Genomic DNA, 25423 nt, shown 5'->3' on the forward strand with positions numbered 1-25423 from the left:
ACGGGATTAAGGTAGAGGGTAAGAAGATTTTATATAGGAAAATAAATGCATACCAAGACATATACACATGCATGCTGTACACTGTAGCAATATTTAAAAATTAAATGCTTTGAAGAGTAAATCTGTATGTATATCCAAAACCAAGGAATAGGGTTATATCATCATCCTTTGATCAGAAAATGAAGCACATACAAAGTCGAAGAACAGAAGATACAACCAATGAAAAGTATTAATAATGCAGTTTTTCAAATAACCACCTACTCTCTAGGGAGGTATCATAAAAAGGCAAAGTACAGGCATTTAAAATTACTAGTTCTTTGTGTAACTGGCTATGGAATATGTTTACATGGGTAGAAAATAGATTTAAGACATGTTGCATGTTGTCATAATCATTCTTAAGTCCTTTCAGGTGTGAAATGCTATTGAGTTCAGTGCAATCCTGCACAGATGCATAAGCAGGCCCCATACAGCCCACCTTGCAGGATTGGAGCTATATTTCTAAATATTGTACAGCAAATTGTTTGAAGGAATAATTATACCTGAAATGCTTGATCATAATTTAATTAAGTTCCTCTTTTAAAATTAACTAATTATTAATAATTATTATTACAATAATTATTAGTAACAATTACATTAACTAATTTAATTAATTTAAACTAGCATTCAAAACTCCATTTAAAAAAGGAGGACTTTGGAAAACAAAAAACAAAAACACATTAATAAAGGAATTAGTGTACTGAGCTATAGCAAAATTTACATAGCCTTATAAAAGAGTTACGAAGGACTTGAACACCATGAATCAAATGTCTAGGAATGACAAATGACATTAGACCAGATGCAGAATTAACACTATATATGAAAGAACAGATGAGGCAACAAGTTAAAATTTAACCTTATCAATAAGCGTCACAAAATTTAACTCCTTGAGTGATCAGAAAGAATGAGAGGATGGTTTTGGTCATTCAGCCACTATAGTAGCAAGGGAAATTAAATGTTACAGAAAGTTGTAGAGACTGAAGAAGCAGAAAACATGATCATCTGACATTTCATATAACCACATTTCAGGCAGGCAAATATCATAATGAAGCATCATCCACAGATACTGTAAATGACCAACAAGCAGAGAACCCCAACAAGAGAAATTATGTTGGTTTTTTTCTGGAAGAGTGCACCAGACCCAATTTCAGATAGGACTACAAATGAGCACCTTTGTAATCACAACCAAAATATCCTCTGATACACCTTTCTAAAAACAAGAAAAATAAATAAATAACAAGAAAAAATGAATATAGGAATGTTGATTTTTTTTTAAAAAAGTGCACTATAAAAAGGCAAGGAACATGGTAAAAGCACTATCCAAACTCTAAAAGCACACTTTCTTTTTTTTAATGTCACTTATATAACTGAAAGTAAACACATAGTCTTGATCTTAAAGGCTCTAAAAGCAAAAACCAATATGATTCAATATTGCAGTAAAGAAGACTGCAAGAAATTTTAATTCTTTTTTTTCAGATGAGTGATTCATGCTAAAATAAGAAAACCAAAAAGAATAAACTGTGGAAAATAGAATCACATAACAGTAGACCAAAAGAGATTTCAAGAAGTAATATGCACTGCAGTTCCCTCCCACATACAATTTTCCTTTCATCAATACCAGAGAATTTTATAATTTAGTATCACTGAGGCCAAATCCTTGGTTGGTTACCCTTTTCATAGGATGTTCAAACTTCTTGTCTCTATTTCAAGGTTCTGTGCTTGTCTATGAACCTCTGCTGTCTGCCTGTCTACGAAGCTCTTCTTGTTTTCATCCTACTTTTAAGATCTAAAACTCTTGTCTTCTGAAGCGAAAAGCAATGTAGCTTCTCTTCTGATCATTCCTTTAAAGCTTTTATTATCCTACTCAGCCTTTGATTACTGACCTCTCTGTGATTTCCACACAAAAATCAGGTTATTACTCTCATTTGGGGAGCCATATCCTCTCAAATCTCATACCTCTTCATGTCAATAAAGCAACACTCATGTACAGAATTGATGATTTGGCCATAAAACATTCTTCATATTTTGCCTCTGTGCAACTAAGTTGCAAAATCTTTGGTCTTGTGTTTCAAACCCCATTTTCTTTATTATCGTCATAAATTACATGAACGACAATTTCACAGAGGAATTAGTGAAAACTGCTCAGATAGAATGGAAAGTGACATTAACACTCATCCAACATTCAACCCAAATATTAAGCAGATCTGAGACTCTTATACCGCAGCTTGCAAAGGTTAATCAGAGCCTGTGTAGAGGAACGATGTTTAACAGAGAGTGCCAGGGAAGTCTTACCATGAAGGCTGATATCCAGACCACAGGTAGTTGTGCTGAAAAAATGCAGAAGCTACAGTATAATATGTAGACTTATTTGCCCTTTTTCCTGAAGGCTGTCAGGTACCAATCTTCATATTCTACATTATCCCATTGCACACAGAAACTGCAAATGTAAAAGACCTTTACGTGCTCACTTCCAGTCCTGTTAGCTGACATGAAGACTTGCACAATCTAATGCAATGAATTAATTCTTCTTCCCTTAATTATTTTTCCTCTCTCCATTTTAAAACACTGTTGCAACCACAGATTTCACCTAAAATCCAGTGGAAAGGTATCAAAAGTTCATGAGCAAGTTTCTTCCTATTTAATTTCAACTCTAATTTTGCAGAAAAGTTAGAATTATATACATCCAGTCTAATTAAAAAATAAAAGCAATGAGTTCCAGGAATTAAATTCCTGAATGTGTGTGATTTTTCTACCAGTAAATAATGAGCAATTTACAGACCAAATTTAGCCTCCTTTTCTCTTTCCAAATTCTGTGAAAACCATTTGTAATCTTATGTTTATTATTTATTTGGAATTACTAATTACAAAGCCAATGGTTAATTTGTAGTCTGTACATTGTTCTTTCTGGATATGTTTTTATGTAGAATTTGAGGAATGTTACATACTTTTAAATAGGATGCAGAACACATGACAGTGTTTTTGTCTCATAGCCATACTATTCAATTTTGCAAATTGCTTTTCTCTACTGTAGCCTTTTGGCAGATGTTAACATTTCTGTTCAAAAAGTTTAAAAGAAAAAGCAATTATTCCAGTAATCTATACACATGGACTGTTTGTTATATTTTCAGATTTTATATGTAACATATCCTGCAAGAAGGTTCAGTAAATTGCAGAGTTTATTCTATCACTCTCTGAGCCAACACTTGCAATGTTCCTAAAACTGCCACTTTTAGTCTCAGGCTCGTTTTCAAAATGTAAAGGGAATAAAATGAATTTGTTTCTTCTTTGCTGTAGTTTCAAAAGTCACAGGAAGAGACAATTTAAAATGTTACCTTGAAGTGCTTCTGGTGCTGGAAGTGATTTGTTCATTTCAAGATGAGAGAATAATTTGTGATCTATCTGAGAGTCTAAAGAACTGCTCTTTCAAGGGTATAGCTCAGGAAAAAGTCTACCAATAGTCAGAACTGAACACTGAGAGTGAAAAGGCACCCTTATTTTCTAAGCCAAACAATGCTTATGTGTCACTTAAATTCCACTGGACTCCTCTGAACAGGTTTATGACATGTGCAAATGGCAACTCATTTTTCTTCTTCTTTGCTTGAAAGAACAGAACATGAAAACAGTGTTCAAAAAAAAAAAAATCTGAACAATGCAACCTCTGGCCCAAAGAGTTTATCCTTGAGCACATGGAAAAGCAGAGAACAGACAGGAAGCAAGGGAAACCTGAACAGCATGGTAGACCATGGTCTCAGCACACCAGCTGCCCCATGACTGCAGAGATTTTGAAGGCTCTTATTTTGGGTCTTACTATTTTGTGGGGTCAGATAGAATGTATGTAGTGCATAGACCCTCCCTTTCCGTATCTTGAATTTTAACTAAGACAGTAGCAAATCAGCCAAGACCATCCTTGGGTGCCAAAACTTCAGTAAATGCTGAAGTTACAGTAGAAAAACCCCAGAGCATCAATCACCCATTGTTTACTGATGCAGCTAAAGATACCACTAATGGAAGCACACCTTATTCTACAGTATCACTTTAATAAATTGAAAGTAACATTTTCCACAGGGTATGTAGCATGTGAGATAACACCACCAACTGCTTTTGTCTCAGTGACAGATCACGTACATTACATAGATTGATCAAAGATTTTAAAGCCTTAATTTGTCTGTCTCCTGGGATTATCTCATCACAGAATAAAAGGATCTTGGCCAGAATAATTAAATATTCCATTTTTGAACAAAGCCTAAATATAAACCTGAAATATAAACCTTTGTCAACAAGTCCCTTTAAAATATTTTGCATAATTCAATGGATTTTGCATCCTGAAAATCTATGGAATTATTAATATGTAAATAGTCACATATTCAAATCTGAGGAATATTTGCTGATAATCAATGTACAGAGGACTGCCACGTATTACCTTCCCTTTTGTTTCTATCTGTGAAAGTACTTGTAAGGATACTAAATAATCTCTAAACATTTAATATAGTCATAATTAATACAAGCAAATATTAGAGTTAGCACCAGGATCTTACATGAACTGGGAAGGCAGATTGCTTTCTTGAGAAAGGGTGATCCATACAACCATGGAATGGGACTCATTTCACTTGAGCAATCTAAAAGTGGGGCACCTCATCCAAATTAGTCATCTAGGTCCATTTGCGGTCCATAGAGATGGGCATCCTCACAGAATAAGTCATACCACTCTAAGCAGCTTACTAAGACGTGGAGATGGCCTACCAGAAGTTAAATTAAGTAAATCCTGTCTCATGAGCTCCACCCAAGGGCAATCCTGCAAACCCTGAACATGAAGTAGCCCAGAGCCAGAATTTAGGTCAAAATCATTATGCCCAGCCACATAGTTAATCCAGTGTAAATTCAATGTAACAAATATACCTTTCCCCCTCTGTACACCAATTTTAACACAAACCGGGGACACTTGTGCTGCTACCTGACCTTTCATAAGAACCCTCCATACAAAAACACTTATCTCAAATATCAGACACAAATAATATTCTGGAAATATTGAACAATAATTGGTACATTTAATGGATACACTTATCCATTAAAAGACAAATTCTGACCTCATTCTCTATACTGATTTATACTACATCCGATTATGAATGCCCCATTGATTTTGCTGGGTCTATTTCTGCAATAAAATTCTACTTGGTAGATTAAAACGCATCTGCATCTGTTTACAGATGACCAATCTGAACTCCCTTCCACAAAAGGTGAGCAATTACTTACAAATCAGAGGCATTTCACAGGTGAATAATTATTCAAGGTATTGAAAACGTTCATGATCTAAAAGCAGTCCGCACTAAGTATTTTCATTGCTGCTTCATGAAATTATGAAACCACTTGAGTTTACTTACACTAATTATATTGCAAAATTACGATAATTATTAAAAATACGAATTTACTTGGGGCATTGGTGGTATCTAACATTAGAATACGTTGAATTTTTTTTAATATCAAACATAATTAATCAGTAGAAAGATCACAATAGAAAGTTTAAATATTTTCCTTTACCATTTTCTTTTCCTTTGTGCTCATATTTGTTTTAACCTGTTGATATCCTGTAAATCAAGTATTAACTAATAGAGAAAAGGCTGTTTTGCGGTCACTTCTGCATCAACAATGTATTCTAGTATATGTGTGAGATGACATTTTTCTGCAGGTACAAAACACGACAAAGATACCTTTTTTGACCTACTAAGAAACTACCTAGTGGTAAATTTAAATATGTATTATGAATCACTGAATACTCCAAGAATATTAAAAATAGCTTATAAATATTGAGCTGTGTATTAAATAGACTTTTTCCCCCTTAGCACAGCTAATAAATGGAATAATGCAATGGTAGTTTGTAGCTAGCAGTCTTCTGCAAATAAGGGCCAAGAGCAGTCAAATCCTGCTTGCTCACAGTAACTGAGCACAGATAGGGTCCTATATCCTTTTGACTTAGAGAGATCAGTGTCAAGAGCAGCCAATTTCCCTCACCATACCGACTGAAAACACTAGATGGGGGGGGGGGGGGGTCCACTCTCCTTCAGCTCTTACCCACTCAGTCCCTTGAGTGCAGCTACACTCGCATTTTATTTGGATAAGGAATGCATTTTTTAAACAAATTTCCTGATTGCCCCCACTTTCACATGGTGGAGCAGTCTTGCTGTGCAAAATCCCAGTGCCTTTCAGATGAAACCAATCTGTAGGATGAGCGCTGGGAATACAGCCATGGCCCTCCAGCTCAAAGGACTGTACTAACCTGAAATAAAATCTCTTGAAACGAGTACAGCGAGGACCTCAGATGCTCATCATCAACTGCTTTGCTCTGCAGAGGTGTACTGTTTGATAACATAGGTGTGGTCTCAGGGCACCTGGACTGCCTGAGGCAGAAGGTACCTCACAAAGGCCACTCTTTCTCCACCTGACTGGTATCTATACAATAGACCAGGAAAAAATGTATCGTGGACCACTACTTGTGAATATGGAAGTACGTTTTCAACCAAATTAACATGCCTGCTGATGATCTGGGTAACAACATTTCACCTTCAAAATCCTCAACCAGGTTAATTCACAGAACAGTGCTGGAGTGGTTGGACAGTGGTCAACAGGTCTGAAGGATGAGTAACCTCCTATGAGGTTACAGTAAGCAGATCAGCCTGTCTGACCACATCCAAGGATATTAAAAACTATGGAGCTAATGGTCCTTTTAGAAGACTTAAAACTATTTTTTATTGTACTACTTGTATTCTAGTGAAGCATCTAGTCAGGTAGCAAGTATGCACACCAACGTGCATACTTATAAAATGTTTAAGCACTGTACCCTGAAATGCTTGAATAATGACACAGATGATGCATATACAAAATTAAAACAGTTCTTCCAGTCCTCTCACAAGGCAGGATTACATGAACTTGCTCAGAAAAGAAGACAACAAATATCTTTTCCACCTGAAGAAGGATCTCTGGGACTCAGGCTTACACAGAACCTGTCTTCCTGTTCACAGCAAGGGTCTGTTTGTGGCAGACCAGGAGGGCAAACTGATGAAGAACAGCATGCAACACTTCAACTACTGACTTTTCAGTTCTACTAGCATCTGTCCAAAGTGGTTGGGCTGGTACTGGAAATCACAGAGCAACTAATTATTGTCTCCCAGGAACAAGGATTGTGTACACATGACATTCTTACATGTGTGACAACTAAGTTACATCATAAGTTATACTGGTTACAAGTTTTCTGAGGCTACCTTTGAGAAGGTGCAGTTCCAGAGTTCACACAAAATTGTACTTAGAGCAACAATTCATTCACTAGCATATGCCATTCTTGCCGAGGCTCTAAGCTGGAATAAGAATTTCTGGGCTCATAAGTTACTAGCAAATGCATCCACACATGTGCACATACATATGCGTATTTAAAAGTATTCCAACTTGGCAACAAGTATATCAAATCTAAAATGGTAAGATACTCTATTTAAATGATTGTGCAGTGGAATGTGACTCATAACCTCATAAAACATTATAAATCTAAGATTGACAGGTTTCCTGACAGAATACAAGACTTGAATTCCTATTTACAAATGAAGTTAGAGAAACAAAGACCTCTATTGAGTGTATCAACAATTTCTTATTTATACTGGAATAAGAAGCTTTTATAAATGACACATTTTGTAGGTGAATCTAAGCTTTGACAAGAGGATTGAGAAGTGATATTCCACTGGATATATTAGAGAGAGATTTAAAAATACTAAATACTGGTGAAATAACAGAAAGGATGACAGTAAGTGAAATGAAGAAATCAAATCAGTGAATGGGCAGCAAATGTTAGGTCGCCTGATCTGACAGCTCTCAGATGTATTGACTAACACTTATGCACATTAGCAGTTGCTGGAATGACATAGTATTCAACTTGAATCTTCTGAAATTCTGTAGTTTCTGGAATAAGAGCCAGAACTGGCCCTTTGTAAGACAACTGAATGTGTATATTTTGATCAAATATACTTTAAGCTATGGCCTTCTATTGCTTATCAGTCTATCAGACACTGACAGCAGAGATACAGCAAGGTTCATGCCTGCCAGTTCTCCACCATCAGGAGCAAATTTGGTCTAAACATTCTGACCAGATGTATAGCACAAGAAAATCCGTATTTCAGTCTTGTTAATTTTGGAAGAATGTCAATCACAATTCTCAAACATCAACTTTTTCTTTGGGATTGACTACCCAGGCTTCTGAAATTGGGAACCAGACAAAATCTTCAAAAATGGTAAATTTATGGCCTATGGTATACCATAATGAAGAGATTAAACTTCGTTTAAGTTACTGGAAGAGGTTTTGGTGCCACCTGGGACATGATCTATTGTCCTAAAACCAGAAGTAAATGCTCTCTGGCTCCATATATTATTTAATGACACATGATGCAGTTTGATTTAATGCTGCATTAGAGGCAGCATGGGACCACTGCAGTGCAGCTACCTGTAACACACAATTTTCATAGTTCTGAGATAACGTCCAAAGCAGAGTAAAAAACAGCTCAGACTATGGCAAATACTCCTCAAAGTCTTCTATGTCCAGCTGATGTGATGGGTAGCAAAGATCCAACAGTCAGCTTGGCTCCTGTTTATCATGCTGCAAATCTGAATAGCATGATTTTTAAATAGAATTACTGTACTTACACAAAACAGCAATAGATATTTTATAAACATAAAGTCAAGAATGCTTCTACAATGTGTTTGTAAGCTACTTTTTAAATGGAAATTTAAAAAATGGCAAACAACAGCAAAAGAAGAGAAAAAATAAGAATTGCCCTTTCTATCTCTTATGCCTAAACATACTGGTCACAAGTTGCACAAAGAGAGAGAGCATGCAGCTCTTTCTGTGTGCTTGAAAACAGTCCCCTCCAAGTCTTTGTTCCTTTTGGGAATAGTGGTACAATTCACCATGTGTCTCAACTGCATCTATGGTGATTTTTTTTAACTCTGGGTTGGTCTCATCAAGTAAAAAAACTACTTTAGAAGTGATTTTATGGTAATGGAACCATTACTCAAACTAAAGAGCAATGCACTGTACCTCTGCAAGATTCATATTCTGCTACTGAACTTTTCAATCTGTTCTATAAATTTTTCAGAATGTGGCTGCATACACGAGTAAATCTACTTCTTTCTATTAATAGTTTTAGGTGCAATTGTATTTTCAGAAGTTAGTTAAGAGAAAATAATAATGTATCTGTAATGTTCCTAGGTATGCATGATGTCTATTATACTGCACTTTGATTTTTTTTCAGTGAAACAAATAGTTCAGTTTGATAGAGCAAATTGAAATTAGACTAATTTACACAGGTCTCTATATGTTTTCGGAAACTTGTCCATCTTTATTTTTAGCAGTGCAGTCAGACATTATAGGCAGTTAAAGGCTGATTAGCTTTGCAGAGTAGTTAAAACGCTAACCATACAAAACAGGGGGAGCGACTACTTCTTGTAGGGATGTGCATGAAGGAGCTTTTTTAACTTAATGTTTTAGTTGAGGTTTTATTAAAGAGCCACATTTTGCTGTTCAAAGACTGTAAATACTATGATAAATGCATGCCTTGAAGGGTTGCTATGGGGAAAATCCAGAACAAATCTCAATGGAACTGTATCTTCTTATGTCAGATTTGAATTTGAGGCTACCATTGTACACATTTGTAAGGAACTGAAGGAAGTAATGCCTCAAACATTCATCAACACAGATAACCTCAAGGATAAATTGTGGCCTTTGTGATTAGTCTAAGAATGAATTATCTGCCTAGGGAAGCAGAGGGTGTAACAAAGGGTGCATGGCTCTGCTCCCTTGCAGTTGTATAACCAAATTCCTTAGATAAGCCTTGAAGGGAGGAGACAGACTGAGTAAAACCATATGTTCAGGTTAAGGCCTACACTTTAATTTACTATAGTCTCAAAGAAGAGCTAAAAGAGTGGTAAGAAAGATAAACAACCAACACCAGATGGAGCTAATGACTGGATAACTGTTCAAGAAATAAAAACTGAGGAAAAGGTAAAGGTGGTAGGGGGAGATCACAACCACCAACTCAATTGGACAGAAGAGTTAAAGTAACCCATTCCCCCCACAACGCATGCGCAGAACCCATGCTCCACCTTTTGCCCATCTCTCATGGAAATGAGTTCATGGAATACCTGCCTCTCTTTATCTAGTATGCTAATCAGCTGATAAGATGAACTTAAAAGGTGACAAAAAACTTTGCTGTGTGTGCACCCACCACCCAAGACTACCAGACCTGAGACAATGCTGGATCCAGGGGTGGTGATACAGATTTGACTCTCTTTCTCTTCTTTTTTTCTTCTTTCCTTTCCTTTGTTTTCTTTCTTATAGATTTATAAGAGACCACCTTGCTTATTATCCTTTTCCTAGTTTAAATTGTTTTCTACTGCAAGTAAAACATTTTAACCAGTCGTTTGGTGTCATTTCACCTTAATTCAACCCAAGGGGATCACAGAACAATTGCAACTCTCTGGGCTTCCAGTCTGGGTCATGACAACATTAAAACATGATACAGTTAGCAACTTTATTTCATGTTAGATTTCTATCTGCTTATGCATGCAAATACCTATATGTGTACACACACATACATATGCAAAGAGGACTTCAGATATTTTTGTTAGAATGAAATCAAATATTAACATTCTGCAAGGTTAGTGGAAGCAAATCTGAGTACATTTAATTTAATTCTTACTCTTCATCATTAATGCTGCTTTCTTTTTCTATTACTGTGTTTTGGTCTTCTGAAAGAGTAATGGTGCTTATTGTCAGCCCCACAATTCGATGCACAGAGTACGCTGGGATATCTTTGTTTCATTTTCAGATCTTTGTATTCATACTTTTGTACATTTCTTAAGAAACACAAGGTCTAGAAACATACCTTAAGATAGGACTGACAATTAATAGCTCAACAACCAAGAGCTGGAGTTAACACCAGGAATAAATGTGGTCTGTCCACAGTGTTTCTAAGTAATGCTTAATCTTCAGCTACCAAAAACCTGGCCCACCAATTGACTCAAGCAGGAAGCTGAGGGTATGGGAAAATTCTCCAGGATGTTATATTTAAAGTAGAGCAAGAGGCATATCATCTCTGCCATCTCCACAACCATGGTGCAAGCCCTTCCTCTTGAAGAATGAAGGTACTCAAAGCATGAATGCTGTTTCTGTCTGTACAGTTTTCTGCTGGGGATTAATGAAAATCTTCTCATCTCCTCATTTCTCATTCTCACAAAGAGGTTCCAGTGCTAAAGAAAGGCTGTTTGAAGATCCCTGAAAGATTCATGTCTCACTAAAGATCTTTTTATTTAATATAGAAAACCTGCACCTTGAATAAATATGTAAAGTGAGGCTTCTGGTAACCTCTCCAGACAGTTCAATCCTTGTACTGCTCCACTCTTTTCCATTTGTTATATTAAGACAAACAAGTTTTCTCCACAAATGCCTTTCCCCTCCCCCAATTACAAAAGGTTTAAGGGTAGTCATTGAATTATTGTTTCATGTTTACTAAGTTAATGGCCCCATTTAATTTTTTTTTTAACTTCAGAAAGGTTGGAACAAAAAAAAATCTCTAATTTTTTTCAATGAACTAGTCTAATCTTGATGATTTGATCAATGTACACTCACATTCAGAAATACATAGAACTAGCTGGAAATCAATAGTGGCAAAGCAATTACTTTTTCAAAGTTTAAGTGAATCATTGCTTTCTGTAAACTGGCAAAAATCAGAAAGCAAACATTCAGACAAACTCAAAAGAAACATTATTTTATGTATCTCCAAAGCATAAATTCCTTCAGGAATAAGAAGCAACAGCAACCACAATTAAACAGTATTTTTAAACTTTTAAAATAGCAGTTTTCTTTAAATAAACTGTTTAAGCCATTACACAACACTAGACAAAAATAATTAGTAATGTATAAGAACAGAAGGAGGGCAAGAAGCCATATGCCCTTTTGTAATTCTTAACCTTGAACAAGGAGAGGAAATCCCTTTCAGGACTTTCAGTGCTAAAAAACCTGTTGATTTTACACGGAAAAGAAAAGAGAAAAGTATCTTTCACTATGAAGCATTTTCTAATTTCATAGGAAAAAAATGCTTGAAATTGGATTAGATTGGTAGCATCCTGACTGCAGGCAGTAAAAATTTAAAGCTGTGAGCAGATAACAGCTAAATTGAGAACAGGGATATCAGTTTTGTTGTTGTTGGGAATTACAGATGTCATATGAGAAAGAAATTCAAGTACCTCCTAGCTAAGATAAACAGGAATGCTTAACAAAACACATCTCAAGCCTGAGAAAACTTTATACCTATCAATTTGCCTTTTAGTATCTTTGGAGAGGGAGATTTTCAGATTATGGCTGCTACCTCAAGCTTTTGGATTTCTTTCAGTGTATCACCAGCTATTGACATGATATACAAATTGGGCCGGGGGGCAAAAGACAAAAAAGATCTTATTATCCGCAGCGCCCAGATGAAATATGGGAAAATTAGGATAAATAGTTCAAGTCCTGAACTAGAGATGGGAATACATTCCTTTTAAGAATTGAGCTGAAATTTAGGACTGAGAAAGTACACATAAAGTTTCAGAGAAAACCCACTTGGAAGGGCAACTGGGATAGGCCAAGGATCAAGGTCTTCAATATTAACTTATAAACAGTTAAATGTAACATCTCTTATATCCTTATTGAAATTCAAGGGTTCATTCATTTCTTTCATTTACAGTCATTATTTCAGAGCAGACTTGGCCATGAAGTAACATCTTTGGCCTTTCAAGAGAAAGATAAATTAATGGGCGGGATATTCTCCTCTTTAATCTTTAGTATACATAGAAGATTCTAGTAGACTGACTCATCTGCTTTGAGGGCTGTGGTATGAAGAACCAGCCAAGACTTCATTGCTGACTCTCTTTTGTGCACAGGAGGTCATGACAAATGAACTGGGGTAGGTGAAGATGCCATTTGTGATTCTCAAGGTCTAGACTTGGGGGTGGGGAGGGTGTCATTCCCGCATTCTCCTAGCATTTCTCATTCACCTAGCATTTCTCTTTAAATCACTGGAGGTTTATTTTGAACTTCCACCCTCATCTCTTGTTTCAGTTCACTTTAGAAGGAATATATTTTGCTTATTTTTGTTATCCAACCCTTTAAATTTGAGTTAGATAAGCATAGGAATCATGATGAATCATCAGTTTGTTTCAGGTCTGCTGCTGTCCATGTGTCTTTTCTATTGTAGTAAGACACCTTTAAGTGGTTTTAGTCAAGGGTCCTATCACTCACAGGTACTCTTGCTTGCAGAAGAATTCATAGCCTTGCAGATGAAAATGCATGTGCAACCTTCATGTGAAACTGCCCACTTCTTAATCCCATACCTTGATACTATGTTGACTTTCTGGGTGCAGAAAATATGTTTTCTTTTTGTTTTCAGGCACAGAGAGCATACCATAATTTTGTTTCATAGAATATATGGATATCCATTTCAAATGGCAAATTACTTTGAATCAATCAAGATACAGCCTATGAATTTTATACGCTACTTTTCACTTGGTAATTCAATTTGACAGATGTGATGAGGCTGAGACAAGTCATATAACCATCTGTGGTAACACCTAGAGCTTCCTAAACTACAGCCATATAGCTCTCATTCCACCTGAAGAACTTCAAAAAAGCATCTATTTTCCACTTAAAATAATAAAAACAAAATAATCCCTTCCCAGACATGGCTTGCTGCTATATGAATCAAGGCCAAGGAGTAAAGGATTAGAGTAATAAACTATCATTTAGCCCAGTGAGGAACTGAATATCATCCTTTTTTTTTTTTGTGAAGTATATGGTAAAAGGCAGAAGACAAGGCATAGTCATTGAAATAAGACAGTGCATGCATGGCTCTCATATTTCTGTGTGAGATATATCTGTGCATTGCAAAGCTCAGTGCAGTAAGTCTTTGCATTGATGGCACAGTACACATACAATAAATCTGATGGTTCATGAAGTGCAGGACTAATGGCGCATGTGCTTGGAGACTGCACAGTATGTCCATCTGACAAACCCAGGAGAAGTGGGGTGCTGGTGCGCAACTTTTGGTTGCAGAAATTTTGGAAGCGCGCCCCCATAACAAAGGCTGCATGACAGTGTCACCAGGCAGCCAGGAATCTTGGAACAGCAAATGAACAACAATGTTCATGTTCCATGTGGAAAATATTATTTGGTGAAAGAAAACACTTCCAGGAAAATCAAGGCATATCGATGACTTATGTTTGTAGTGCAGAAAATTGGGTATTATTGCTGACACTATTCACAAACATGGTGGTCACTACGAGTAATCCTGGGGATGGTGGCAGTAATTAAGAAAATTACACTGGGAGCCTTGACATTCGGCAAAAACTATCTACACAAAAAGTAACATAAACAGTCTTCTGTAGTCACAGAAGACTAAAGGTAACACTCTTGTAATAAACTTTGTAAGGGACAGCAGAAAGTCAACATCTCATAGGGGAGATGAAACTTGGAGCTACTGATGCAACAGCTATATTAGCTGTCATGAGAGTTGTGTCTGCGTATGATGCCTGAGCAAGCAGGTTTGAGAACACCAGTGCCAGTTACATAGCTCAAACTTCATAGAGACTTCCAGCTTTATAATATGATATAGAATCCTGTTCTTTTCACATGACAAGTAATAAGAACATATTGATTTGATTTTTACTCCATCTTCAAACACAGTTTGTAAACTAAATAAGGAGTTCATGACTTAACCTATCATCAAGACCTCAACAGTTTAAACAGAAATTTAATTTTCTCTGTATATACTTCAGGATAACAATATGAGAATTACTGTGATGTGTCCATTCAGTAAAAAAAAATTATATTGACAACTACAGATGGGGTGAGAGAGGAGGTCATTGAAAACATGAATGGAACTGAACCACAGCCATGGGTCTTTAACAAAATCTGTACCATCACTGGATCTGTGCAAATTAACTACTAACTTTCTCAAACATTGTTCATTAATTTTTTCTTCAGGTCTGAGAAAAAATGTCACACTTCTTTCAACACAATAACATGTATTAGAGAACTGAAGGGAGCCAGAGAATAATGAAAAGAAAGCAGCTCCTTCCCTGCACTCCAATAAACAACTGATACATAATGTTTTACTTTCACAGTTACCTGTGCATTTCTTGATATTGCTATTTCTTTTTCCATGTGATCCTAACTTGCATCCAAAGTTCTCCTCCCAAAATTCTGCAAACCAGACATTTCTTCGATTGTTAGCAAGTGTTCGGCTCCGAAAATATCTATCAAATCCTACATTTAAGAGAAGTGAAAGAAGCATTAAAATATGATACAGGACAAAAATAATAATTTAAAGACAATAACAGATTTTGTATAAATATCAGAACAAGAAAATGTTTTAGGTACAAACTATTAATATAAGATACTATATGAACATAGTAGTATCTAAGGATTAAAAAAATAGTATATTTGTTATTATCCCATATTCGCTGTAGATTTTTTTGAATACCTGCAGCAGTTAAAGAATCTCTAACGCTCCAGCAGAATTCTATAACTAAAAAAAATGTAATTCAGATAGATAGGAAAATAGCTTAATTTTTAATACATAGATGACCCAAATAAAAAATTGGATACCTGCAAGAAGTTAGAAAAACTATAATCACTACTTAGTCACAGACTATGATCCAAATAAATTTCATTCAAGGCCACCTAAAATCACAAGGTACCTCTCTGTTGAACCAGAGGGCTTCCAGGACACGTATAATTCTATTGATATGTGTAATGACCCCAGTTGAGAAACTAAAGGCTCATGCTCAAGCCTGATCAGATTCTGCATCAGCCTTACCCCTACAACCCAGCAGCCATAATGAAATCATGACTAACACAAACCATCTGAATTAAGCTCCATGTGGCTAAACTCTCCAAGTAGCATCAACGGTTCTCATTTTTTCTAATCATTTACCAGTTTAGAGCACTTGGCCAGACAGTAAGAGATGTTACTATGTCCAGTACCCACCTGGGAATAAGGTGATTCAAATCAACAACTTCCACTTCATCCACCAAGTCAGAAACTTTGTTAATATCGTGGCTTCTTAAGCTATGTTTGGGCAGAGGAAAGCATAGCCTAGACTGATCTCCACTCAGGCGAATGAGCTAATTATCATACATCCAATACACTCCCTTTTTGTCCCAAAGAACCACCAGGCTATGGGTAGGATGCTCTCCACAACACATGTTCTCATTATTAGATAATTATAAGATTGCCTAATTGCAGATTCATTGTCTCCTCATCTCAACAGAGATATTAAATGAATATGGGATCAGGCCAGCTCAAGTTACTTAGATGGAAAGTTTTCCCTGATTTCCCTGTAATCAAGGACTACAGGATTTTTTAATTAGTGTTTATAAAGAGAGATAGGGTGCTTGAACATTGCCAGAAAATGAGGGGTTTGTGTCACGTGCATTCCTACCATCTATTGATGTTCTTTTAGGCAGAATGGTTACTGCTCCTTCCGCAATTTCCTCCTGCTGCTGAACCGGTGAAATTTTTGACCCCCAACTATCTGAGCCAATCCAGAGGAAATGTCCAGATTGATTAGCTTTTTTGGCTGCTTCCAGTATTCGCCTGCAAATAAACAACAAATCACTAATTAAACAAACTGCATTTACAAAGAACTTGAGGATCCCCAGCATTAATTTTGGCTATGCATAAATAAGCTCACACCAACCAATCAGTCAATAGTTTTCACAGTCTAAAGCACATTCAACAACAGCTGTAGTGAACTCAAGATACAGTAATGTCCAAGCTAATTTGCTTCATCTTTAGCCATATTTTTCTAGCATTCTTATTGGTTTCTTCCTTTTCAGTCACCAAATAACAATCTATTGGAGCTGCACTCTTAGAAACTAGGAACGTCAGCTCTCCACAGAATAAAGGACCAGCACACTGTGTAATTGCAACTCAATTTCTTATCACCAGATTTCCAAGAATTTTTACATGATATTGAAACCGAAACCTCCTGTGCTACTCTAGTCTGTACCAGCCAACTGCTTATGTCCGTGAAGAGAGAACATCTTTAACACACAAAATTAGGAAACAGGCACCTAATATCATCTTCATTCGCAAACATGATCACTGCTCGAGCATTTGGAGTTTCCAACAAGCGCTTGATGATCTTTTCAAATTCTCCTGGTCTTGGTTCCCGAGGGATTTTGAGTGACTGAGCAATACAAACACCTCCTGAGAATAATTAAAAGGAAAAAAAAATAATTTTAACACATTAAATATCTACACTTTGGATAATCCATAGCTAACCAGGTAGGCAAAGAAAACAAGATGCTAATCTGAGATAAGGCAATGCAACCATGTATTTTGAAATATACACCGTACAAATTTACACACTTAATGCTGCATTATAGAGTTCAACTAAGTTACCTGTTATTTTATGTTTTATATAAAATTTAAAACAACATCCTGAGTCAGCCCCTCAAGCATCATACTCTGACTTAGCTGGACAGAATTCCACAGACCTACCCCAAACTGTGGCATCTGAGAACCCAGCCTTGCCACAGGATTGCATTTAACCATGGAGCCACAATTTGACCATTACCTTATGTTCATAATGTGGTTCTTCAGTATCAGGTACTATCATGCACCTCTGCTTTTTCATCAGAGAGTATAAGGTTAACAATAAATGCTGTGGTTACAGAATCAAGTAGAGAACCTGAAATATTCTTTTATGAACGAATACATAAAGATCACTTACAATTGTTATTATGACATTCTTAATTAAGTTGTCTTAATTATTTAAGAGGTTTGGGTTGTCATTGAAAATTCTAAATTACTAATCAGCAAATGAACACAAACTCAGAGATTATATTTATATGTCTTCCTGACAGAAAGTGCTAACTGAAATCTTTACATTTTCCCTGTCCTGCAAAAATGAACAAATTTCTGCAGAAACTCAGTGATTTCTAATGGCTTTCATATGCAGGAGAACCTCTACTTCCCAGTTACAACCCTGTTATCAGACAGGAGAGGAGACAAGGAGAAAAATTCCCTGAGACTGTTTCATGAAGCACTGAGTCCAGATTGGCACCAACTTCCTATACCATAGGCAATCTTTCTGTGATTGCGATTTGTTTATTTTACTTTTTCTTTAAGAACTATTGCCTGATTTGCATTGTTACATCTAACTCTCACCAATACCTGCTCTTGCTTGTTGTTATTCCCAAAATAAGGGCCTCTTGCAGAGAATCTAATCATTAATAAAACTAGAAAATTAAGAAAACGAGAAAATGTTTATTTCTAACAAAAAGTGACATGTTACTAGACAAAGGCAAAGCAAATTATAATTTTTGCAACTCTGCATCTAAATACTTCCACACTGAAGATTGTCTTCACTGTAAGTAAAAATAAGAATGTGTTTTAAAAGAGTTGTTCTATTTTTAATAAATCCTGGTATTTATTTTCTGATGTATATTTTTGGGCATATACATGTCTACATATTAAAGGTAATTGGACAACTAAAGTCACAGTTAGATGGCTATGTTGTATATGGGGAGGCTTTCCAACTTTTGCAACACTCTTGTTCTCCCTATCAAAATGCCAACCATGTTTTTTCCAAAGTACTTCACAATTAGGTTGATAGACACTGTCAGTGACAGGATTTGAATGAAAACAGAGGTCCAGCCAGATGCAGCTTGGGATGTACAGCATCATGAAGAAGTTACAGAGGTTTTTTTGCATTTTAAACTGAATGTATTTAATCTTTAAGCAGAACAAACAAACAAAAAGTATGTTTTAATAAAATTAAAAAAAAAATAAAAGCTTTTTTTTTTTTTTTTTTTTTTACTCAGATGTTATAGTTAGTAAAATGCTGGGGATTCATCATCAAATTTTGTTCTGCCTTTGCAGAATCCCATCGATCTCAGTAGTTCTCTGCACAGGCAGATCCTAAGTTGGAATCAAGTTTAGACATGGCATAAATGAAGCGTGCAATTATCAACTGCCAGTATAAAAACAACAACTTTCAAATTAAATCAGCCAGTTTTAGTCATGGGCAAACATATCACCTTTTTCAGCTATGCATAAATTTCTTGGGATGTTACATTATTATTTTATCAGATTGAGAGATGGATAGTACCATATAGATTTATCCTGAATTCTTCTCTGCTTTACATGAAAGAAATAATATTTGCAAATCAGAACATCTGCCATTTCTAACAAAAAATTGTTTGTACACATTTTTTTGTCATCTATAGATAGTATAAAGATGTAACATAAATAATTCACTCTGCTTTAAAATGGAATATAATGCCTTTTTCTGGCAATGCATTTCTTCACATTTTTATGAGCAGCCTGGCTCCCCATGACAGACAGCTAATTTGCCAATAACAACAGATGAGCCAGTATAGCAGGTGACCCTCATATTCACCAGGTATCTTTGACAATCCAGTAACGAAAAGATGGACACTGTACTATGAAAAGGTTTAGCCAATTTTTTAAACTGATATTAAACTATTGTGAAAGACACTCAAAAAGTCCCTTACAGCAATCTCTTTTAACTAACAGGGTTGAAATGTAAGAGAAATATTTAACAGACATCCTGTAAATTTAACAAACAGCAATTCACTGTTAAAAAACAAAAACTGAAAAACAATGTCAAGCTCTCAACTGTTCCCATAGTCATTCAGGCACAAAAATTAAAATCTATCCTAAAAAATTACACAAAGGAATAATTTGTTACCTCATAAATTTTGAGAGTGCATTTTTCAGCTATTTCTATTCATGCAATGGCCCTCAGGAAAAAAACAGTTTTTCCACATAAAACTCAAATGCAAATATTACAAAATGCATATATATAATACACTATATACAGCCATCTACAGTCTGTGTGGAATGGATATCAAGCAGTGAAAAACTGCAGTATCTGAAAAAGCTATTTTCAGTCGAAATGGTGTAGAAGAAACACCATTCCATCATTGCAGCAGCAAGTTCAATCATGACTGTACTGTGCATCTTAGCATCTCTACATTGAAGAATGCGTTAAGTACTACTCGGAACAAAATAAAATGCACTTCAGCTTGTTGCTACATTTATAATGAATTGTGTAAGCCATCTCCAACACACAAAACACTTTGTGTACACCCGTATCTATATATTGCATATACAGCTGTTGCTCAAACAAATAACAGAGTATCAATTTTCAGCTAATGAAGAAATGCTAGATCCACAAAGGTACTTAAAACATTATGGTGTCTAACCTCTCAGCATCCTGCTGCCTTTGAAATCTAGAGCCTGGGCTAAGTGCCCAGACACAGAGAGAGATGAGTGTTGAGGAAAAGGATTCATAGGAGCCAGCAAACTGTGTAAGGAATAATCCAAAATAGCTAGCAGAGGTGCTAAAAAGACAGATGTTAAGGCCCATAGTTAGGATGGTCTTATGAAGTGTGAACAAAAGAGAGATTTCCCCAAATCAAGAACAAACAGGGTTTGAGAACAGATGTCTTGTACGTGATACCAATGGATTTACCATTTGCTGCAGAGGTACCAAAGGGCAGATGGTTCAGACACCTGATGCCCTGGAGGATTTATGGCTGTGAATCACAAGAACAAATAGTGTCTATATGTTTCAGTCTGTCAGCATTTCTGACTGATTTGGCATGATGACTGCTTGTCCCTGTTGCTGTTTTCTAACATGTTTTGTTATACTTCATTGTCTGGGGATGTACCTAAAAAAACCACATTGGTTTAAATTTCCCTTGGCTAAAATTATGGATAATCTAACATTTATATGAGGAAATGAGAGCTAACTATCTTCTTACTGAAAAGGAAATGTTGTGTTCAAATCCAGTCATTTAAAAAGACTTATGAGCAGGCTTCAGAGAGGGCTGCACTAAAAGCTGTTGTTGGGACCAAGAAGGGAGTCAGTCAGATAGACTCATTTCACGTAGCTCAACTAGGAACAGATACCAGTAATTGTACCCACTCCTATTGTACCCATTTTCTAACTCGTATATGACATAAGAGATGAAATTAAGGGTTTGCATCTGTCACACATTTCAAAGACATTAAGATGATATTGATGGAAAGTAGTTCTTCAACTACTCTGGGGAAAAAAAAAAAAAAGTCTTAGCACCAAACTCTGCTAAGCCTCTTTTATCTGTTCTCAGATCTGTAAAACTAAGGTTGTACTCAGTCATCCTAGAGCTTGATTTGAGGAGTAAAACAGTTAATATGAACTGCAATGTGTCAGTGATTATAAGTATCCATTTGTCTTCTAACAGCTATCAAGTGTGATATTCAGCACCTGGGTCCAGGGGATGATGAAGAGGAGAGCAGAGGTGGGATCTGGAAATCAGGCTCATAGCAGAAGCTACCTCACTCATAATCAGGGGCTCAGTCCAACCACTCTGCACCATGGTTAGTAGCTGGTAACTCGTGCATTTACTATGGGGACACAACCAGACCTGATCTACAATAACATGTTTTTGAGTTGTTTTCTCCATTGTGATAAAAACCACATCTTAAACAAATTGTTCCATGTTAGGCTTGGGTTGCTTACAAGCACTCTGTATAACACAGCTTCTGGGAAATAGGTTATCACCAAACAAAAAACTGGTAGATTTTGAAGATATTATCAGCATGCTGGATCAATGAGCTTCTTCCTTTCTTTCTGTACTCTTACAACTATGATTCTACCAGTGAAAAAATAAAATAAAAGGAAATTGTAGTACCTGAATCATTCTGGTGGTTAAACTTATGGTGATTTTATAATGATAAATATTCATTTTAGCTCTCGTGGGTTCTGAAGTCACAAGATGGCATGCTAATTGTAAACCATTAAATACTCAGGTATGCGGAGGTGGGTGTCAGAAGTGATGCTGAATGTGTATTTGGAAAATAGCAAGCAGACTTGGTAGAAAACTTGCACTAACAAATTAATTTCCTGAAGCAAAGACTGAAAGATGAAGCTAAATGTAAATACAAGGGCCATATTTTCTCCTATCCCCGCTAGGATCCAGCACTACATTATCCAACTAGGATACACAGGAAAGGGCACTCTCTTTGTATCAAAAAAGCTGAAGACAGTTTTCAGTTCAACTGTGTTCAATGTTGGGACCACAACTACACTACTCAGAACCAGCTGACCTTCTAAAGTATTTTATCTCCCCATGTATATAACTAGCCTTAACAGTGTAAAAGGGGAAGGGATGACCCTATGCGCTTACTTTGACAAGCTATCTACTTCTTAGCATAAGGAGGCATACCTCAGCTGACTCAGTATACATCATTGCAAGCCAATTATTTCATGGCAGCTTCATTTCAAATCATATTGTTTCTGAAAACGCTCAAGACAAATACTCAGAGCACATCTGGGACTCAGTCCTACCTGGCAGAACTTTCTCAGCTGCATTCAAGTATACATTCTCTTTTTTTAAGTTGAATTATATGTGATAGGTCACTAGGCCAAGAAAATTTTAATGCAGGCCTCTGGAAAGTTTCCAGAAGACATTACAGAAATATGTGACAGCAGAGACATTCCAACTAAGGGAACAGATATGAGAGACTCAGAAGAAGCCTGAGTAAGAAACTCTCCTGTGAGGTACACAAGGTGCTGTCACAGGCAGATAAAGCCTCTGACAGGAGACTGCACACTTCTGACTATCATATGATGCAAGAGAACATGAGGAAAACTAGACAATTGCATTTCTTCTCCTCTTCCAATCCTTCCCCTGGTTATATTGAAAGTCTAGAAAATCTACACCTGGTTATATTGAAAGTCTGTTCCAATTGCCAGGAACCTAGTTCAGCATGAAGACTGTTGAAGATATTAAAAGCAACAAGATGCTCCACACTCAAGTTCTGTTGACAAAAACCAGGATAGCCTTGTGACTTATTGAATCCCTCATTATTTTTAATCAGACAGTTCATTATTTGATAAAACTGGATGCTAAGAAATCTGAATGTTCAAGAAAAATAAGGTAAATGACTGTTCTGTGTGGGAATTTCACTGATGCTGACAATCAGGAATTTTTTGGAATTATTATTTCAACTATAACCAACTTGCTGCCATCCTCTTGTGTATCCCTAGATGGCCTTAATGATTTTCTACAGTATGTGTCAACAGGTAGTGACACCTAGGATGGTATAATTACAAGTTGAAGATCAAATTTCTCAAGAAATAATTCTTCAAAACGGAAAAGTCTCCTTAATGCCAAAGTACTGTAGCTGGGAGGTCTGAATGCAGCTATGCATTCTTTCCACAGCTACCTTCACTTAACTACCCCAAGAAACCGTATGATCACCAATGTAGCTATATGGACGTCAGGGTAGCTTAGCCTTGTGAATAAGAACCTGAGCCTTCTGCAGACTCTGTGCTGAAGTCCATGCCATGGAATCTGCATTGCTATTCATGTCCAAATCTAGTTAATAACATCTCATTCCAGTATACCTCCTTTGTTGCAGTCACCAACTAACTGCAGTATGGAAATATCCTAAACTCTTGTGGTTTTTCATCTCCTCAGAAGCTCACCAAATACCTCAGCAAACAATTCACTTACTCTTGCAGAGGCAGTTAATTCTTCAGCCAATAGGGACAACACTTTTTGATGTAAGGTAACAGAAAGAAAATTATCTAAAAAAACCCTAAATAATACTTCACTGAATGGACAAAAGTGGCACGTAGTATCCAATACACTGATGCATAATGGACAATGAGAGATTTTGTTATAATCTTTTAATAAACAAAAACATTCTTCAGTTTGAGCCCATACATCGGTGTCTTTTTTCCTTTATTTAAGTAAAATGCATTTTCTCAAAATCCCTTAATATTTATGACAAAGATGTTTTTATTGCACAGGGAGGTCAATGCTTTTTCACTAGCATGTTTGCTACAGTCATGAGCTTTTCTACTCTAAACTAACAGCCTTTAAGAGATCAGTCTCTCGTTTATTTTAGTGTTTTAGAAAAGGCCTTTCAGCAATGTTTTTTGCTGGGTCTTCCTTTTATTCACTCTTAAAAAAAAAAAAACCCAAACCAAAACACAAAACTTAGAAGGCATTCAGTAAAACCATGAAAAAATACAAAACATTCTGATAAATACAATTCACCCATTCCTTTTAAACCTTTTTTTTACATTCTTATATGTGTTCATAGGCATGCAGCCATGCATATTTCACAAACACATGCGCTCACACAGATACTTACATCATGGGCAAAGCAGATGTTAATTCTAAAATAGAAAAGGAAGAAAGGAAAAAAACAGCTCTGGCTCCATATGAGACCGCTGCTTATTGGCTTCAGTCATCAGAGTCTATCTCTAAGATGACATGAAGCAAGAGAGATCTGTTATTTTATACTTCCATTCTGAGCAGTAAAAAAATTTTTTTTTTTTTTTTTCCCCCCAGAAGAAACAGTTCCAAATGTACCACTACACCTTCCATTAACACCAGCACCTGATGGAAAAAAACCGCAAGAGATATTCTCACCATCACCATATCTGATTTTTTTTTTTCAGGTTTAAAAAAAAAAAAAACAAAACACGAACACCACATTTTTCATCCTTTGATTTTTTAGTGCTATTTGTGTAAATGAAAGCCAACTTTCACAGTTGTGAAAGTGAGAGGCTAAAAGAAATTTCATCTGTAGTAGAGCTGTTTATGAATGGGTAAAAATCACATACCCAGAAAAAAAAATGCCTGAAAAGAATGAATTCTGGAAGGTTATGAGAGAGGACTTTTCCTCTCAGCAGTGAACCACTGTATAACTAGTTCATAAAGGACATGGGATGCTTAGTCAAACTTCAAAACAATCTGTGGCCAAAAGAATTAATTGAAATTGGTCTCCACTTACATTTATTGGTCAGCTGTTGCAATGCTTTCACAGCTATTTCTGTTTTTTATCATCACAGTATGAATATCTCTTTCTGGGGAAACATGGTTCTTCCTATTTGTAGATTTAGAATTTGCAGAGGCATAACATGAAAAAAGAAATATACTGTTATTTTCTGTTTTCTGGCTACATGCCAGGTACATCCCTAAATGAGGGAAGGAGACCCTCTTTATTTTGTTTGTTTTATAAGGATCAGGAAAACTCAGGTTATGAAAAGAAATTTCAGAAATGTTTAAATTCTAAAAAATTTTCAAATTGTTTTTTTAAAGTAATATCAGTTCTGATTTCTAACAAAGTAATAGTGTGAACTCAAACCCTGACCTGTGGTTACCTAACATATTTTTCTCTGAAAGTAAATTTGCTTGAATATGGCCCTTATTCTTTCCTCCATTCCTCTAAAATTCTTAGTACTAATGGGCCTGAGCAGCAGTAAAGATTTGGATTTGATGTTT

General features: G+C 36.1%; 1 protein-coding gene across 5 annotated transcripts in view; it reads right to left on the reverse strand.

Annotated features, from left to right (window-relative positions):
• The window catches only part of GRM8 (glutamate metabotropic receptor 8), a 362097-nt gene that overhangs the window by 185902 nt on the left and 150772 nt on the right, over positions 1–25423 (reverse strand). For all 5 annotated transcript variants that reach the window (XM_074827653.1, XM_074827656.1, XM_074827654.1 and 2 more), the window contains 3 exons: positions 17180–17315; positions 16546–16700; positions 15230–15367 (listed from right to left, as the gene is read on the reverse strand). In XM_074827653.1, coding sequence (XP_074683754.1) covers positions 15230–15367; positions 16546–16700; positions 17180–17315 — 429 coding nt within the window. The remainder of the gene's footprint in view (positions 1–15229; positions 15368–16545; positions 16701–17179; positions 17316–25423) is intronic.

The sequence above is a fragment of the Strix aluco genome, chromosome 5 (genome assembly GCF_031877795.1).
Source record: "Strix aluco isolate bStrAlu1 chromosome 5, bStrAlu1.hap1, whole genome shotgun sequence".
NCBI classification, from domain to species: Eukaryota; Metazoa; Chordata; class Aves; order Strigiformes; family Strigidae; genus Strix; species Strix aluco.